Source organism: Capra hircus, chromosome 19 (assembly GCF_001704415.2).
Source record: "Capra hircus breed San Clemente chromosome 19, ASM170441v1, whole genome shotgun sequence".
Lineage (NCBI taxonomy): Eukaryota > Metazoa > Chordata > Mammalia > Artiodactyla > Bovidae > Capra > Capra hircus.
This window is the reverse complement of record NC_030826.1, coordinates 41,771,048-41,786,688: the sequence shown is the minus strand read 5'-3', so window position 1 is coordinate 41,786,688 and position 15,641 is coordinate 41,771,048. Positions and strand designations below refer to the sequence as shown.

The 15,641-nt window shown below is 53.5% G+C and overlaps 2 protein-coding genes across 3 annotated transcripts in view; one reads left to right on the top strand and one right to left on the bottom strand.

Moving 5' to 3' along the window:
* DNAJC7 (DnaJ heat shock protein family (Hsp40) member C7) overlaps positions 1 to 7,101 on the top strand; it is a 28,563-nt gene extending 21,462 nt beyond the window's left edge. Inside the window, exons 9-14 of the mRNA XM_005693838.3 lie at positions 336 to 427; positions 3,453 to 3,526; positions 3,876 to 4,022; positions 4,255 to 4,407; positions 6,274 to 6,336; positions 6,752 to 7,101. Coding sequence (XP_005693895.1) covers positions 336 to 427; positions 3,453 to 3,526; positions 3,876 to 4,022; positions 4,255 to 4,407; positions 6,274 to 6,336; positions 6,752 to 6,789 — 567 coding nt within the window. The 3' untranslated portion in view covers positions 6,790 to 7,101. The remainder of the gene's footprint in view (positions 1 to 335; positions 428 to 3,452; positions 3,527 to 3,875; positions 4,023 to 4,254; positions 4,408 to 6,273; positions 6,337 to 6,751) is intronic.
* On the bottom strand, positions 8,287 to 15,465 carry CNP (2',3'-cyclic nucleotide 3' phosphodiesterase). 2 transcript variants are annotated; one of them, XM_018065101.1, is made up of 4 exons: positions 15,228 to 15,465; positions 13,343 to 14,012; positions 11,185 to 11,324; positions 8,287 to 9,761 (listed from the first exon to the last, which is right to left on the bottom strand). In XM_018065101.1, exons 1-4 carry the CDS (start codon positions 15,228 to 15,230, stop codon positions 9,312 to 9,314), a joined length of 1,263 nt encoding a protein of 420 aa, XP_017920590.1. In that variant the 5' UTR covers positions 15,231 to 15,465; the 3' UTR covers positions 8,287 to 9,311. The 2 variants fall into 2 exon arrangements, with proteins under 2 accessions (XP_017920590.1, XP_017920591.1); XM_018065102.1 differs by lacking the exon at positions 15,228 to 15,465 and adding an exon at positions 15,096 to 15,115.

Below are 15,641 nucleotides of genomic sequence, written 5' to 3'. Positions count from 1 at the left end.
AAATTACAGTAATTCTTATTCCTGCAGTTGGCCTCTGGAAGAATAGGAGGCAAGGACCACCCTTCCTCTTGCCATGTCTGGTTGGGCACTAACCTGAAACAGTAGATGTGGTTTTTGCTTGCAGCGAAGTGTGCCTGGCTTCCATCACTTAGAAAAGACCCCAGTTTTGAATTTGGTGTCCTTAGCCCTCTGAGGGACTAGCTTTCTGAGAATGAATGTGGCAGTGGGCCAGCATGACTAATGGGTCCTCTTAGAATTCTGAGGCCATGGCCACAGCTTCTGGGCTCCCTCAGTCACTGAAGATGTGAAGTATGACTGCTCTCTCTCTCCTGAAGCTTAGGAAACTAGATGATGCAATAGAAGACTGCACAAATGCAGTGAAGCTCGATGACACTTATATAAAAGCCTACTTGAGAAGAGCTCAGTGGTAAGTGCCTCTGGTGGGTGGGGGGAAGAGGGCATTGCTGCTGGCCTGCCAGGGGAATTGCATTGTGGATGATGAAGCAGACCCGGGGATGTTGTGAGGTCATTTGGTCCTTCCCCCTGCCTCTAGGTGGGATTGTTCCAGCCCTAGAGCTATCTTTATAGACCTCCAGCGGAGGAGATTGCACAAGCTCCCTCAGTCTCCCATGCCTGTGTCTTACGCCCCTCACGGTCAGTAAGTTTCCTCTGATGCCTGACCCAAATTCCTTTTGTTAAAGTTTAAAATCCATTTCCTTTGGAGATTTTATTTTGTGTTGTACACTTTTGCTCTAACTTGACACAGTGCTTAGCACACAGTAGGTGCTCACTCAATTAATGCTTTGTTGAATGAATGTATGGTGCTTGGAAGAGGAAGAATAAGGTGTCTCTTGTGGTAGTTTAGAGTTGTGCCTATCCTATATGTTCTGGGTTAGGGAAGACAGTGCTTCCATAGGAAGGGATTTAATCTGGCTCCGCATCCCTGCAGTATAGGGAAGTCCCCTTTGAAATATCCTTGTCTGGCGAGGTTATTTATGAGCCAGGATGTGCCTGCCTAGATCCAGCGCTTAGATTTGCCTTCAGAGTCAGGTTGCTCTGCAGCATACTTGTTCATCTTATTTTTGAAGCCGCTAGACTCTTCTCCAGACAGGAACATGAGCAAGGGCTGAGAGAGACCGCTCCCCCAAATCCATCTTACTTCAGATTATTTCCCAGACAGAGAAGAACGTTCTGTCTTTTAAACTTCCTAGAGGAAGACCCATTTGTTATGTCCCAGTCCTCCCACAGCCGTCGTGTTCCTTGTGGAGTGTCCTAGCCAAAGGACAGGTGTTACTACTGCTACCTGGTGAGCAAGCTCATAGCTCCTCAGGCTCCCCAGTCTCACCAGTGGTGAGAGCATGGGCTGCTTCCCATTTAGTGTGCCCCAGATTATCCACGTTTGTGAAAAATAGGAAAACTGCTCTCCTGTGTAGTGGTTTTTTGGTTTTTTTTAAAGTGAATTTCTAAAGTAGATGACTAAGTCTGTCACACACACAATTATATTACAGATTCTATGAGCCTATCAGTCATCTCGTCTTTTCATACCACTTGCAGACATACATGGAAGCTTTGGAATACAGAAGTGTAGTGTACCCTTTGACCAGCTAAAGACTTATTTTAACAGATAAAAAGTGTTGTATCCATGTTTACGGCAATGTTACTGTTAAAGAAAAAAAAGCAGACTCTCACCTAGATGTCTGGTAGGGAGGGCGTGACTGGAAACATAAGACTGTATCAACTCAGTGGAACACTCTGAAGTGTTTGAACAGGGAATGGGAAGAGAGCAGAAAATTCTGAATTTGTTAGGAGGGTAATGGGAGGAAAGATTATGTTTTATTCATATGTGTGCAGTAAACAGAAATTGCTTTGGTCAGACAGCTCCTTATCTTTGTGGGAGAAGCAGAACTGTCCTCTGCGTAGGTCTGCTGTGAGATCCTGCCACAGAGCACAGCTTGCACTGTTGGGCACAGTTGGCTGAGAACTTGGCAACAGCCCCCTGGAGCAGCTGGGACTGATGAGACGTCCTGGAGATTAGCTCAGGCTGAAGCCTTCCCAGAAGCCTGAGTGCTGCTGGGATCTGCGTCAGCTCACCCCACTGGTGGGGAGAGGCCGGACCTTTGCTGCAGTTCCTGTCACGGGCTGAATGGAGCTTTCCGTTTCCCTTAAAGCTCTACTTTTCTTTTTCTTTTCAACATTGTTTTCTCTAATGTTAGGATGTCCTTGAATTTTTTAAAAAAGTGTGAAGTACAACTGTAATGTAGGTTTATTTAGTACATTATGTAAGGGTCTGGAAGGTCCATCGGGTTAGCTTTTTTGTCACGTCAGTCTTTACCCAGAGTTGTTACTAATTTTGTGTTCCTTCAGTTTATATTATTATACTTAATCCTGAAAATGGGCTCTCTGCATTCTTAGTAGCATTTGTGCCCTGCATCTCTGGGGCATTGGTTTTGCGCCGTTTTTTAAAAGTCATGAATCAAGATGTGGCCAGAAAATTGGAGATGCCTAAGAATGTTGGGTTTGTCTCTCGCCAGCCCCATCAGTAATGCTCCCTCCGCCCTGGCCTCTAGGCCTGGGGGTGCTATGTGATGTTTGCAAAGATGAGCTTGGATAGCAGCGGTCTGAGAAATTGAACCTCTCTCTGCAGTGGCAAGCTGCACTGTGTGGTCACTCTCCACTCCCCAGCTGATGGTGACTGTTTCTGGAATTCCTACAAGAGTCTGTTCAATCAGTAGGCCAGTCTCGGAGCGAGTGATATCATCAGGAAAATGCCACTTTGTTTCTGTGGAAGAGACATAAGATTTGGCGATCAGCCTGTCAAGCTGGTTCCCTCCCATCTTGGGTCAGGGTCCCTCCTTCCTCTGTGCCGCTGAAAGAGAATCGAGTCTGTGTTCACAGTCTGCTTTTCTGTCTCACTAACCTGTATCTCTCAGACTGACTAGTCTTAATGGAAGCATTGCGGCAGCCACCACCTTGAACTTGATCCTTCTCGTGGCTGACTAATCCCACATCTCCTCTGGATGGGAGCTGGCCCCGCATGTTTATGGCACTTTCGGTTTCAAAACTCTTCCATATCCATTGATCTCACTTGATAATTTTTCTCCCTTGTTTCAGTCCCAAGTGTCAAGTAGGTGCCTTCACATGGTCTCTCCTAAGGTGATCCAGATGCCTCTCGGTGGCTCTGAGTGAAATCAGAAGGAGCGTTCTCCCCTTGGTTGCTTTCTCCTCAGAGCAATGTATCACTTTGCTGGTGGGTGCAAGTGGCGTGAGACCTCTCTCTTTTTCTTGAGGAACTGGTAGCGAAGTTTTCTTGTGGCTAGCTTAAGAACTCCTGTTTCATGAAGCATCTCAACCAAAAGTTTGTGTCTCTTGCTTGAGCCATGCCTCTTTCCCTAGATTGACACCAAAGGCCGTTGCTGTTTATGTCATTGTACTGCCCTGTATTTCCTTTTCAGTTACTTGGACACAGAACAGTATGAAGAAGCAGTAAGGGACTATGAGAAAGTATATCAGACGGAGAAAACAAAAGGTAAAGAATTTTGAGCACGTGTTCACTTGTAGGTCCTAAAACGGGACACGGGAGTTGTTTGATTCAAGGGTGAACCTGGAGCTCATTGGAAGAAGTGAGCCGAGATCCCAAATGTGGGACAAGGCACCTGTTTTCTGGTCCCTAGTTCTCCCTGCCACTTTCATTTTCTGTGTGATGAGGCTGATGTGAAGAACCTAAGTATAAATAGATTTTTTAATCTCCACAAGAAATCATCATAAAAGCCCGTTGTATGGTTAACAGGGCTTCTGACTCCAGGGCATCTGGGCTGGGACTTGGTAAAGGAAGCCAAAAACAGATTTATCGGTTGACGCTAAATGTCTTCCTCCAGAACACAAACAGCTCCTTAAAAATGCACAGTTAGAACTGAAGAAGAGTAAGAGGAAAGATTACTACAAGATTCTTGGTGTAGACAAGAATGCCTCTGAGGACGAGATCAAGAAAGCCTACCGGAAGCGGGCCTTGATGCACCATCCAGGTAGAGCGGGTGGGGAGTGGGGCTCAGTGGGAGGAGCAGGTTGGGCCGGCTGCTGCCATGGTCAGTCCAGCACCAAAACCTCAGAGAGGCTCCTCAGCTGGAATTAGGTGGCGCTCGGTTCTGTATACTCCACATGTGGGAAGTACTGGATTGTAAAATAGACATAATGTAGTCTTTCCCTTGAACTCTGTTTTCTTGAGACTCTGAGTCCTTCCTGTATTCCTCCCTTCAGATCGGCACAGTGGAGCCAGTGCCGAAGTTCAGAAAGAGGAGGAGAAAAAGTTCAAGGAGGTCGGAGAAGCTTTTACCATTCTCTCTGATCCCAAGAAAAAGACTCGCTATGACAGTGGACAAGACCTTGATGAAGAGGGCATGAATATGGGTGGTAAGTTGGGAGCTGGTTGGGGCGGCCTGGGTTGAACCTGACACCTGTGAAATGTTAGCATTTTTCCTGAAGACATTCTGTGGGCAGAGGAGTGGGGTGGGGGTGTCTTATGCCGTCAGCCAGTAGTGCCCAACAGTTTGTTAAGTGCACTCTGAGGAGTAGCTGTTATGTGTGAGGTGCTGTGATGGGTATGGAAAATAACAAAGCTGAATCAAACCCACAGTCCAAGGGTTTTCAAACCCTGGTCCACGGGCCAAGTCTGACCCTTGGTCTGATAGACATGGAGCCCATTGAGGGCAGTCAAGTGTAGCAGGTGCCAGGGGTACAGAGTGAGTGCCGAGGTCAGCACTAGCAAGGGAAAGCTTGGATATGCAGAAAAGCACAGCACTGTAGGGGAGTGACCAGGGCGTGGCTAGGAGGGTAGAGGGTGCCTGGGGCATAGCCACACAGTAGCTGGGTCAGACCTCAGCAGGCCTTAGAGGCTACAGGAAACATTGGGTTTTTCCTTTTGGCTGCAAGTTTTTTTTCTCCCATTGCAAAGTGTCTGATGACTGATACTTATGTGTCTGGCACATTCCCATCAGCCCTCACAGACTTCAGTTTCCCCAGAAGACTTAGAATGAAGTGAAGCGTAGCTGAGAGCATCATTGGTCACTGTGAGCTCAGTTAGAGATAAAAGAAGCCCTGAGCTGTGCACAGTTCTCAGACCACTGCCTCTAAAGCCAGCCCTTTCTCTTCCACTGAGAAAATCGGAACTTAAAAAAATAAGGTTGATGATGCTATATAGATAACCCTGACCTCGCCAGTTCAGGGTGGGTGGGTGTGTTTTACAAACCTAATTTTAACAATAATAAACATTGCTCTACCCAGCAGTTGAGAAGAGCTGTAAGCAGTCAAAAGCTGTTGAAGGGTTTAAGAAAGGGAGCCGTGGACCTGATTTCAGCTCTGGAGTTATATTTGTGATGGCAGTGAGGAGAGCTGGTTTAGAAAAGGTGAAGAGGAGGGAAAACAAGATCACTAGAAGAGGATCGAGGGCACGGTTGGGAGACGGCATCGGCAGGAGTTGGCTGCTGAGCGTGTCAGGAGAGGCAGAGGACCAAGTCGAGAGTGGCTTGGGCACAGCTGATTCTGTGGGGCTGTTCACTGAGCTGGGGGAGCCAGGAAGATGAGCAGATACACAGGCAAAGAATTCACTTTTAAATACCATGTGCCTGTGGGATTGGCCGCTGGAGGATAATCCTGTGCAGCTTGGGCAGACTGGCTACGTGAGGCCCACCATGGCCTGATGAGAAGAGCGCCACGCTGGGGGAGGCTCGAGGCAGCAGTGTTCAGTGTTGTTGCTGTCACTGACCAGGGGGTTGGGCGGGCTGCTTGCGCTTCCCCCTTAGGTTTTGTTGAGTATTAATTGGGAATGATCTAAGGTATGCCAGTCCCAACACTGTGATTGCCACCAGGCAGCTTTTTTTCTGGCATATGATGTAGACAGAGTATGGCATGCATTCAGCCATGTCTCATTCTTAGATACAGCCTGGTGGCACTTAAGGTGTAGAGTCTGGTCCTTTCAGGAGCAGCCCCAGCATCATAGGGAGACAGTGTATAGGAGCAAATGGCCTTTCCCATTGTGGAGAAGGCGCAGCAAAGTGGGTTGAGGCAAGGAAAGCTTCCTTTGGGACACACTTGGAAGTAGAACAGAACAAAGTGGGATCAAGTAGTGGGCCTGCCTCTCGACCATGACTTCGGGGAAAGGAGGGAAGTGATTGTTATCTGGGAGAGCTTTGGAGACCCATTCTCTGTTAAGTTCCTCTTCACACACTTCGGATTTTTTCACCTTTTTGTGCTTTCTCTGCTCCTTATTTTGCTCCACAGATTTTGATGCAAACAACATCTTCAAGGCGTTCTTCGGCGGTCCTGGGGGCTTCAGCTTTGAAGGTGGGTATGCCTGAGTTCCCAGGCCACAAGCCAACTCAGGGCCCCCCCCAGTTAGGCAGCACTCTGAGAGTCAGAGAGGCCTATCAGTGGAGGCGGCAGAATCCTCTTCTAGCAGGACATCCACCCCCTTGGGTGCTGCTGAGGATGGGCGGGGGCGGTGGGGGGTAGGTTTCCGGGAGCACAAAAGCCACACCTGCTTGTGGCCAGGGAAGTGTCTGCCCAGAGCTTCCCTGTGAGGGTGATGGTGTTGCACACATGCCACCTGCTCGTGGGCCTCCTGCACCCCGGGGCCCAGCCTGTTTGATACTCTCAGGTGGCTTTCCCCTCGCGGTTGAAGCAGTGCTTCGTAACCAGGGCAGAGTGATCTTCCCTCGGAAACTCAGAGCCAGCTGACAAACTCTTCTTTTCCCTGCAGCTTCTGGTCCAGGGAATTTCTTTTTTCAGTTTGGCTAATGAAAGGACACCACCCAGAATCCAGAAAATGCAGACTTGCTCAGCTTAACCTCGAATGTGGACACAATTCACCTCCTCCCTTCATCATGTCTCCACGTCCTTAGAGCAGTTTCGTTTTCTCAGTTGGATACCCTGTGTCTGTGTGAGTGGGGTGAAGGAAAGGGAGCCAGCGCCGAAGACTGCGGGGAGGGGAGGGAGGCGGGGGGCGGACAGGGCAGCTTGTGAATTTTTGTTTTACTGTTTAACTTTATTAAAAAAGAAAAAAAATTAAGAGAATAAAATGTTTTGACCCTTTCTGGCACTTTGCTCTGGCAGCTGCTTTTTGTCACTCCAGTCAGCGGGGCCAGACCTGGGCCCCCGGCACGGAGTGGATGCCCACGTGGACTTCAGGGTCAGTCAGCCATCCCACGAGGGGTATGGGTGCCCCCTCAAAAATCTGTTTAGCACATGCTAAGCAGGCCCTGGAGATGCTCTGGGGCCCAGCCTGATGCCAGTCATGGGGCAGTGAGTTCGGGGCCACTAGAAATCACTAGAAGCTGCATGTGTCCAAAGTGGGTGCCAGGTGCCCGGCTGGGCTAACTCAGATTTATACAGGCGTTCACAGTTCCCGCTGCTTGAGGGAGATGGCAACAAAGACACAATCCTGCCTCCCTGACCCTCAGACCCTTTCCAAGTGGAACAGGCAGCTCCCGGGCCCAGTGGTATGGGTGCTGACATCAGCTCATTAGCTGGAATTCTTAGCAAACACCCCTAGCCCTCTCCACACGTGTCCCTTTCTGCATGGAAGGCAAGTGGGGGCGGGAAGCAGTGGCATTGGTCATGCTGTTCAGGTCAAGCTGTGTTTGTGGTGAATCATCTCAGGACATCCAGGCAGACACTTGAGGCTTTGGCTGAAGCTCCGATTTTTGGTATTCTGGTAAGTAGAGATGGCTAGGTAAAGACCTTGGCCCAAATAGCTAACTATTTCTCTTCCTTCTGAGCCTCGGCCCCTTTCTTTTCCGTCTTCTCCCTTCACTGCAAAGACCATGGTGAAATGCTGACTGCATTAGGCCTGGGAAGTTCCCATGTAGCCAACCAGGCCTTTTCTTAGCCTGGAAGAGATTCTTGAATGTCAGCTCTTCCCTTGTGTTTAAGTGGCACTGACTTGAAGGTGGCCCTCCCTGGAGAACTCAGGGTCTTGCTGAGGTCCTTCTGATTGGATTGGCTGGGCACACCTGGGGGCCTGTGCCCAGTGACTGGGGGCTGCTTTGTGCTACGTGTCCCTCATATTCAGCCAACCCCTGCTGTCTGTGCGCCTCCAAGGCCAGCCTCTCTCCCTTCTGCCTCCTCATGAAAGCCGACACTGTTCAGCTGCCCAGCCTCGCCACAGCTGTGCCCAGCCCGCAGAGGGGAGACAGGACCGATGGCCCCAAGCTGGGGGACAAAGGCAGTCCTAACGCACCCTGCCCTTGCCCCAAGGAAGACTGAGCGGGCCACGGGGAGAGAGATGCACGCAGCTAGGATTAACACGATTTATTTCATTATCAGTCTTACAAGTTGCTGAGGTTGGGCAAAGCCGGGAGAGTAACTTCTGTCCAGGCACTTCTGTCAGGTGACAGCCTGATTAGCAAGGCCGTTACTGAGCGGAGGGCAGTGGAGGGCACCCCAGGAACCCCAGCTCCTACAGCAGTGTTAAAACCCCTCCTTCCAGAGGCACCGGATAGGGCTTGGCCCGTGACAGCCAGGGGCCACTCCACTGGTTTTTGGTGCCCACTGACCCCTTTCAGCAGAGACACAAAGGCCTCCAGAGGCACCAAGGAGGCAGGATAGGCTCGGCAGATGGCAAGACTGGTACTTTCTCACTGAGGCTCTGTCTCTGGCCTTGATCTCCCCACCGACACAGCAGGGCCACACGGCTGGAAGGACGGAAGCCCACCCCTTTCCCCGGGTGAGACGTGCAGCCAGCCTGGGGTGTGGCTGCTGCCTACTCTGTCCCCTAGGTGTCAAACTGTTACCTAGTTACAGTGTGAGGAGGGGACAGGCACTTAGGACCAAAAGTGTAAGATAAACCCTTTCTCTACCCTGGAAAATAGTATACTCTGATTAGGAAATGGCTTCAAAACCCAGGGATCCTCCCATCTCAAATCCACCACTAGTTTTTTGTGGCTGGTGACCACCCCATGAGTACTTGCAGTGCTGGGGTGTCCCTCCCCACTAGCCAGCCTTGTATGGGGCAGTGGGCCTGGGGGGCCTGTTAACTGGAAGCAGGGCTTGGGGTTGTGGCTCCAGTCCAGGCCAAACTTGGCCCAGCCTGGTCAACTGTGGTCCAGGTTCCTAAATGACGCCTACCCACCCCCTTGTGTTGAAAGCTTGAGCGTTAGAGGGGAAGGGGTGGGCAGGAAAAGAGAGCAGTTATTTTACAAGTTTTTAAAAATTACAGGAAAGTTAACTTTGAGTAAAAAATAAAAACAAAGATCAAGCAGAGGGATGCTCCCCTCCCCTCCCCCTTCCGTTGTAAAGAAGGGGCAGGTGGCCCAGGACACTCAGATGATGGTACAGGACTGAAAGGAGCCACCCTTGCGGCCGCTGCGTATGGGCACGGCCTTGCCCTTCCCATAGTATCCCGTAAAGATAGCCCTGACCTCCATCTTCTTGGCCAGGCTCAGCATCCAGCGCCCGCTGCCCAGGGAGTAGAGCTTGCCCCGGCTGAGCTCACCCACCTCCTCGCCGCGGCTGCCCCCCTTCTCCTGCCGCACAATCTCTAGCAGGTCAATGCCCGTCTGCACCGCCTCCACGTCACCCGCGCAGCCCAAGGTGATGTGTGCGCGGCTTCCCCGTGGCAGGTTGTCAGAGGGGGACAGCTTGTCCACGTCGTTCGGCCACAAGGCCAGCTCCTGCTCGCTCAGCTCTACTCTGGCTCCCGTCGTCTTGGGTGTCACGAAGAGGGCCGAGATGGTCAGCGTGAAGGCCTTGCAGTAGGATTTCTTCACTACCTACAGAGGGGGGGAGAGGGCAGAGGACCGAGCTAGAGGTGGTGGCAGTGAAGGGACAGTGAGCGCCACAAGCAGAGAGCCTGGTGCCAGGTGGACGTCGTTCCACTGACACTGGCCAGGCTGCCTGAAAGAGCCAGAGGAGGCAGGAGACAGCAGGGGTGAGCGACGCCAGGCTTCCTGAGCTCAGGCCTGGGCTCCCCACCCACGAGCTCCAAGGCTCATTCACCTGTAAGAGAGGGCTGATGCTGAAGCTTCCTCAGGGTGAGGACTGAGGACCTAGCAAGGGCTGCTGTCGTTACTACTCAACTCACCCCTTAAAAGAACCCTGGTATCCAGACAATATCCTGGAGGGCGGGGCGAGGGCAGAAATAAAGGCCTTTGATCAAAATCTACTCCATACACTGTGGCTTACAGTATACCTGATTCTCAGCAAGCCCATCTCTCCCATTTTGACCATAAAAAACTCCCGTATTTTGCTCATGACCCCTCATCCCAACAGTGTCTACTGTGTGTGTGCCGTGTGCTCAGTCATGCCCTATTTTACGTGACCCCACGGACTGTAGCCCGCCAGGCTCCTCTGTCCATGGGATTCTCCAGGCAAGAATACTGGAGTGGGTTGCCACTCCCTTCTCTAGGGGATCTTCCCAACCCAGGGATTGAAACTGAGTCTCCTGCATTGCAGGCACATTCTTCACCACTGAGCCACCTGGGAAGCCCTGTCTGGCAGTTAACAGGTGCCTAGTAAATCTTGCTAAATGAATGTACAGTTAGAGGTGGGAGTGAAATTGTGTGCTGCGTGTTCGTTCGTGCAACTGTGGGAGGCGCTAGGGATACGAGGTGAAAGCTTCCATTCGTGTGGGAGGAGACCACTGAACAAGTAGGTAAAATGGCTGTTAAGCTAGGCAGAGAAGTGAGGGAGCTGGCAGAGGGTCAGGGACCGCCTTCCTGCAGAGGCAACCTGAAGGAGGCTGGGGTCAGCCAGGCACACCAGGGTGCCAAGCCAGGTGGTTAAGGACCCCATACGAGAGGCTGTGGGTAGGAGACGGGGGTAGCCTGCAGGCAGGGGAGGGGCTGGTGCCCTTAAGCCAACGAGCCTTTCCATCCCTCGACACTCCCCATTCCGGGGCACTACCAGGCCTCAGGCTCAGGACAGGGACTTCAGAGCACCAGGCTCCTGGGGTACGGGACTTCTAGCCTTTGGAAGTGCACACAGGCTTAGAAGCCAGCATTCCGTGCGCATCTGCAGAAGGGGAAGGCCCCGGGGCGACAGCACAAGCTGGTGCCACTGCCTCGCGGGGGCACTGAGCTCAGTACCACTAAGCTGCTGGGGCGGACTCCACTTTCCCCGACAGGCTGCTGGTTTCTGGTCTCCAGAGGGGCCTGCCCTCTCCCCGCTTCCGCCAGGTTCCTGGGGAGCACTCACATCTTGCTGGGCATACTCCTCTGCCCCAGCGGCCTTCCCGTAGTCACAGAACTTGGTTGTGCAGTGCAGCACGCCCGGCGGTCTCTTCCCGAAGTAGGTGAGCAGTTCAATCTTCTCCCTGGGCTCATCCCCAGAGACAACTGCGGGGGGAGAGGGAGGGTGGTCAGGGCGGGAGAGTAGGGGCATCGCAGCAGCTATCACCAAGAGCTTGGGAGAGCCAGAGGAAAAACATCCAACATGGAGCTTAAGTTTGCAATCCACTGTAATTGAGCGATCTACTGCCATTCATTTGTTGGTCCAATTAAAGCAACTCTAGTGCTATGAAAAGGTGTTTTAAGTTCTCTGCTTTTTGTTCTGCAAATTTTTACATCTCTTACCCAGACTTGAAAACTAAGGCACTTATAACCCAGGGGAAGGCAGCATAAGCCAAGGGAATCTGAGCTTCAACAGAGCTACACATCTGAAAAATCAGGGAAGCAGGTCATGAAAAAGGGGCTAGAAAGAAAAGAGGAGGGGAACTGTGTGGTACAACGGAAGGAGCCAGAAAGAGCACAACAGCCAGCCCACTTCCAAGCTGCTGGACCTGAGTGACTCTCATCTGTCAATCAGATACAATAGGAGGTGACCACCCAGATAACTATCAATCATGACCCATTTCAGCTGGGGCCCCTGGAACAAGAAACAGCTGGTCACTGGCACGATAGGTAGCCTGTAGCCTCCTTTGGTGGATGAAAGGCTACAATGGGTCTTAGAAAGTAATGGGTATAGGAAGGGTCTTAGGAGATAATGGGATAACCTTAAAGCTAGCTTCTCCATCACTAGGCTTTTCCTGTTAGCTCCCAGGGTTGAGTCCCTCTGAGGGACTCCCTCCACAGGGGAGGGAGACCCCCGCTCGGAGGGCAGGCCTTGTTTGTGGCCCACCACATTTCTCCTGCGCTGTCCTATGCAGAAGGACACCAGGGGGTTTTGGTTTTTTGGCCATGCCGTGGGGCATGTGGGATCTTAGTTCTGAGACCAGGGACTGAACCCATGCCCCCTGCATTGGAAATGCAGGCTCTTAACCACTGGATCTCTAGGAGGTTGAGGATCCCAATTTTTAATGATAAATGCAGCTTCGGAGAGGCAGTCACTCTACAGGGCAGAACCAGTGCTAACCAGGAGCCCTGCCTCGGATGCGTCTCTGTCACACCACTCACAGGCACAGCTCACACCAGGTGGTGTAGGCATCCTGGTTTCCCGCTTTGCCAGCATTCGTATCTCAGGAGCTGAGAAAAGTCCTTGGAGGACATATATAGGCACAACTCACCTCTGACAACCCAAACAAACACCGGCGGGGATATTTCAAGTCTAAAATTGATGGGTGGGGGGCAACTAGGAATGTGTTAAAAGAAGAGATGATTAGTGGATGGGTGACATGTCCCCCACAGGTCACTGGAGGAGAAGAGCCACTAGGGGGCCCTTCCCTATTCCAAATCTCTCTTCTCTGTGGAGCAAACAGCAGGACGGCACTCTGGTCCGACCCAGTAAGGGAAGGCTCCTCTAGAGGCGATAGAGTCTAGGGCTCTCAAGATAGCTTTGGGCAAATCCCACATCCGTTCTGTGCATTTCCCATCTGCAAAAATGAGGTTGGACTCTAGCAGACTGTTCTCTGGAGCTGTGCAATGCCACAGGAGGTGCGCTGGCTAACTCAGGGCCTGGGAACTGTCCCCGCTGGTGTTTACAATAGTTCTAGTAGTAAGTTTTCTGCAGCTTAGGACTCCATGGCATATTGTATTTTAGAAAACGGTTCTGCAGCTAAAAATGAATTTTAAAACATTGGACCAGACTCTCCCTCCAGGGTTCTATGAAATGTTGATGTACTTCCTATTATGACAGTATGCAATTTGCTCTCCCCACCTCTAAGACAGGGTCGGTGGTCTAGCTCCAGGCTGGGAGAGGGCAGCTGGGGAGACGGTGAGAGGGAAAGTCCCTGGCGAACATCTCTCCCACGTCCCATTGCGTGTGCACCGCCCCAGGAGACCTCTGCCAGCGCCAGGTGAACCCCCCTGCATCCCCCAAGAGCTTGGAGAACAATGGTCCCAGCCACGCAGCACCCTATGCCCAGCTAGCAAGGGGGCTCATAAGGTTGAGTGCCCCACCCACCGACCCCGCCACCTACAGTGTCGCAGCTCCTTCTTGAAGGCCTTGTGGTTGCCCAGCTCCTCCAGGAAGGTCTGGCCAGTTTTGCGGAGGGCCTCGGAACTCTTCTTGGTCAGGAACCAGCCGAAGTAGAGCGGCAGGAAGTCCTTCTCCAGCCCAGGCTTCAGCTTCTTCAGATCGTCTGCTGACAGCTGCCACTGGTTCTTCTCCTTGAGCTGGGCACAGTCCAGCCGCCAGGCCGTCTTGGGCTCCACCAGCACCACCTGGTACTGGTACTGGTCGGCCAGCTCAAAGAGCTGCTCCAGCCGCTCCCGCTCATGGTTGGTATCATCCAGCACCAGGACCCGGACATCCCGGCGGCAGTAGGCAGCCAGGTCCTCGTCCAGCCGCTTGTACTCCTCGGAGAAGGCCCCCCGGGCGCCGGGGGTGATCTTGTAGCTGTCGGCAGACACCATCTTGGTGCCATCCCGGTACCTGTCCACGATGAACCGGGCCAGCGTGGACTTGCCGCTCCCAGGCAGGCCTCGCAGGATGAAGAGCGTCTTGCACTCCTGCAGCGTGGCCACCGTCTCCTCATCCTGCAGGAAGGGAAACTGCAGCTCCGGCTTGTCCTTGGCCCCTGAGGATGACATTTTGCGGAAGAAGACCTTGGGCAGGAACGTCTGGCTCTTTCGGGAGAAGCCTCTACTCTGTGTGAGGAGGGGAAGACAGGCGTCAGCCAGGTCACGCAGGGCCGCCCCGCCAGCCTCGCCTCTTCCTCTCAGGCCTGGCCCTATCCAGGAATCCCCCCACTCCAGGCACCCCAACCCTTGACTGACAGGCACCCCCGGGGCGGTGGGCGCCTTCCCAAGCCGTGAGGTTCTAGATGGTCTCTCCTCCGTCCTTGGGACCTGAGGGCTTCTGGCTGCGCAGTATGCAGAGGGCTGTCTGGGCAGTCCCAAACTCTTAAGGAGAATCGTGGCCTCAAGGATCACCCACTGCGGCCACCTTGAAAGGAAAACTGGTCGGAAGTGCCTGCAGGGGAGGACCTGAAGCCTGCGTTTCTAAAAGTGAAGCCTAACTTATATTCCTGGCCTCTATTAAGGATGACCTCTTTGGAGGTGGAGGGCTCTATGTCGGGGTAAAACCACAGCTTCCCTGGCCCCTGAGGGCATCGAGGAGGGTGGGGGTGGAGAAGGGTCACCCAAAGACCGCCTCCCTTCCCCCAACAATGCCAGTAACAGATAATACTCTCTTGTCTGGGATGGGGGGACAATGGTCCCACAGAAGGGCTGGTGGGGGGCTGGGCCAGAGAGCGCTAGACAAAGGGCTTCATTCAGCACAGCCTGCCACCTCCTCCTCTGCCCTGGGCCCCCCACAAAGTCGTGGTCTTTGTGCCTGCCCCAGGACTGGGCGGTACAGGGCACCTGCGTCGGAGTCTAGGTCTTCGCACCCCTTGCTGTGTGTCAGCAGCAACTCTCTGAGCCACTTGGGTTCCTGCCTGCGCAAGCCACAGGCGGCAACACTTTTTACTGTAAAGCGCCTTTTCCTCTAAGCCGCGAGGCCCCACCTCTCGCCAGCACCCAGACAGCTCAGCAGGCGCACATTATCTCAGACGAGGCCCTGGGCAGGGAGGAGGTGCCGAATGCCCGCCCAGCGGCCCAGTGCCCGCTACCCCGGCCCACCCGCCACCCAGGTGTGCTCCGAGGGAGCTGCTTCTGAGGCTCGATTCGCTACTTCCCTTCTTTCTCCAGCGCCAACCCCTCTCCCCATGCTCCCCGCGGCGCCCCTACCTCAGCCAAGAAAGCCCCGACTCAACTCCGGAACCTCGAGTCCTCATTTGCATGCCACTTCCTCCCCCCCGCCCCTAAGTCCCCCAATACTCTCGTTTTGCATTAGGGGCCCGGCCCAGCCCTCCCGCTCACCATGATGAGGAGGGGTCGCCGCCGTCGCCGCCTTCGCAGCACTAGCTCTCCGGGGCCGCCCGCCTGCGCGGAGGGACACGGAGTCTAGCGGTGGCACGAAGCCACGCGGGGCCGCCTTACATAGCCCGGGGCGGAGCGGGGGCGGGCCGGGGGCGGGCCGGGGGCGGGCCGGGCCGGCCCCCTCTGCGCAGGCCCTGCGAATCGAAACTGCAAGCTCACTCGGCCGTGGAAGGAAGCTGCGGAGCGCTGTGCCCCGCCAGCTGTGGGCGCGCCCGCCCTGGGCCAGCACCTGTTTGGAGGCGCCTGTGCAGGGGCAGGGTATGGGGGCTGGGGAGCGGGGGTTTGGCCTCTTTTTCTTGCACCCCGGTAATGATGCACTCGGTAAAGAGGCAAGCAGGCACCCCCCTCCCTGGC